We start from the raw sequence: 1303 nt of genomic DNA on the forward strand, positions 1-1303 counted from the left end.
TCCGCACTGTGGCGGCGGCCGGACGGCGGGGGAGCGGGCCCGCCCAACCGCCCGCCCCGCCCGGCCGCTCCCAGCCCCGCCCCGCCAGCCGACCGTGCGACTGCGGGCCGGGGCCCCGGCCGCCGCCCTGACCCGTCCCCCGCCCCCGCCGCCCCGCCGCCGCGCCGCCGGCCGCCCAGCCGTGACCCTACCGGCGGCCGGCCCGCCCCGGCTGAGGTCGACGCCCGGGGGACAGCTGAGCGAGCGTCGGCCGGCGACAGCTTGCTGCAGCTGCTGCGGTTGCAGTAGCTGCCGAGTGACGGGGCCGTAGCAGTGCCTATCATATTGTTGAAATGCGAATATTGTTTGTAAAATATTGGTCAAGGGCCTTAACATTATCCATTTCCTAATGGTGGGACCAGTTTTCGTCGGTACGCTTTTGCTGTAACTAGCTCAGCGGTCGATAGGAACCTTTACGGCAGTTATTTGAACCCAGCAGCGAGGTTCTCGGAATAAACTGCTCGGTCCTGAATCTTACGTCCGTCCAGTGATCGAGCAGGTAACTCCATGTGCAGCATTAAAAGCATGACATCATTGAGCCATGGTTCACAGAGTGCATGTCAAGCTCGCATTCGCCGGGTCTCACGTCTGGGGCGGAAATTGCCCTGCGTGGCTTTATTCTGTGAGTCGTGTGCTATGCAAGGTGTTTCGTTCCAGTAGGGTGCTGTCTAACAAAGCCGTCAACACTGAAATCGGGCCACCTTTTACGGCACGTAATCTTGCTGATTGTGATACAGATGTTGATTTTCCGCACATTCCATTGTTTTCAGCATCTCAGCCTTGAAACTACAGAATCTAGAGTTTCAGTGCAGGGGTTACAGTGTCAAGTCCGCGCAAACTTGGAATGATGCCAGACGCCCCATTCCAGACTCATTTTTGGACTCGGACGAACGGGATGCATTCGCTTCACAGTTAAGCCATGAGCGGATGCAGCTCAACCTCACCAACCCCTCAGAAAAGCAGGGCCCTCGAGTTCGGACATGCGCTCAACTATTTTAAACTGCCAGTGGGCGGCATCTTTTGACGGCACCGAAAACGATAGAACTCATCAACGGACTGTCAGATATAAGATATATGATATAGATATAGTATAGATTATAGATATAGATATATATATTATATATGGCGAGAGAGAGAGAGAGAGAGAGAGAGAGAGAGAGAGAGGGAGAGAGAGAGAGAGGAGAGAGAGAGAGAGAGAGAGAGAGAGAGAGAGAGAGAGAGAGAGAGAGAAGAGAGAGAGAGAGAGAGAGAGAGAGAGAGAGAT

At 55.3% G+C, this 1303-nt stretch overlaps 1 protein-coding gene across 1 annotated transcript in view; it reads right to left on the reverse strand.

Annotated features, from left to right (window-relative positions):
- The window catches only part of LOC119101147 (fork head domain transcription factor slp2-like), a 22735-nt gene that overhangs the window by 1384 nt on the left and 20048 nt on the right, over positions 1–1303 (reverse strand). Inside the window, exon 4 of the mRNA XM_037224432.1 lies at positions 192–288. Within this exon, the coding sequence (XP_037080327.1) occupies positions 192–288 (97 nt within the window). The remainder of the gene's footprint in view (positions 1–191; positions 289–1303) is intronic.

The sequence above is a fragment of the Pollicipes pollicipes genome, unplaced genomic scaffold, assembly GCF_011947565.3.
Source record: "Pollicipes pollicipes isolate AB1234 unplaced genomic scaffold, Ppol_2.1 Scaffold_2555;HRSCAF=2994_pilon_pilon_pilon, whole genome shotgun sequence".
Lineage (NCBI taxonomy): Eukaryota > Metazoa > Arthropoda > Thecostraca > Pollicipedomorpha > Pollicipedidae > Pollicipes > Pollicipes pollicipes.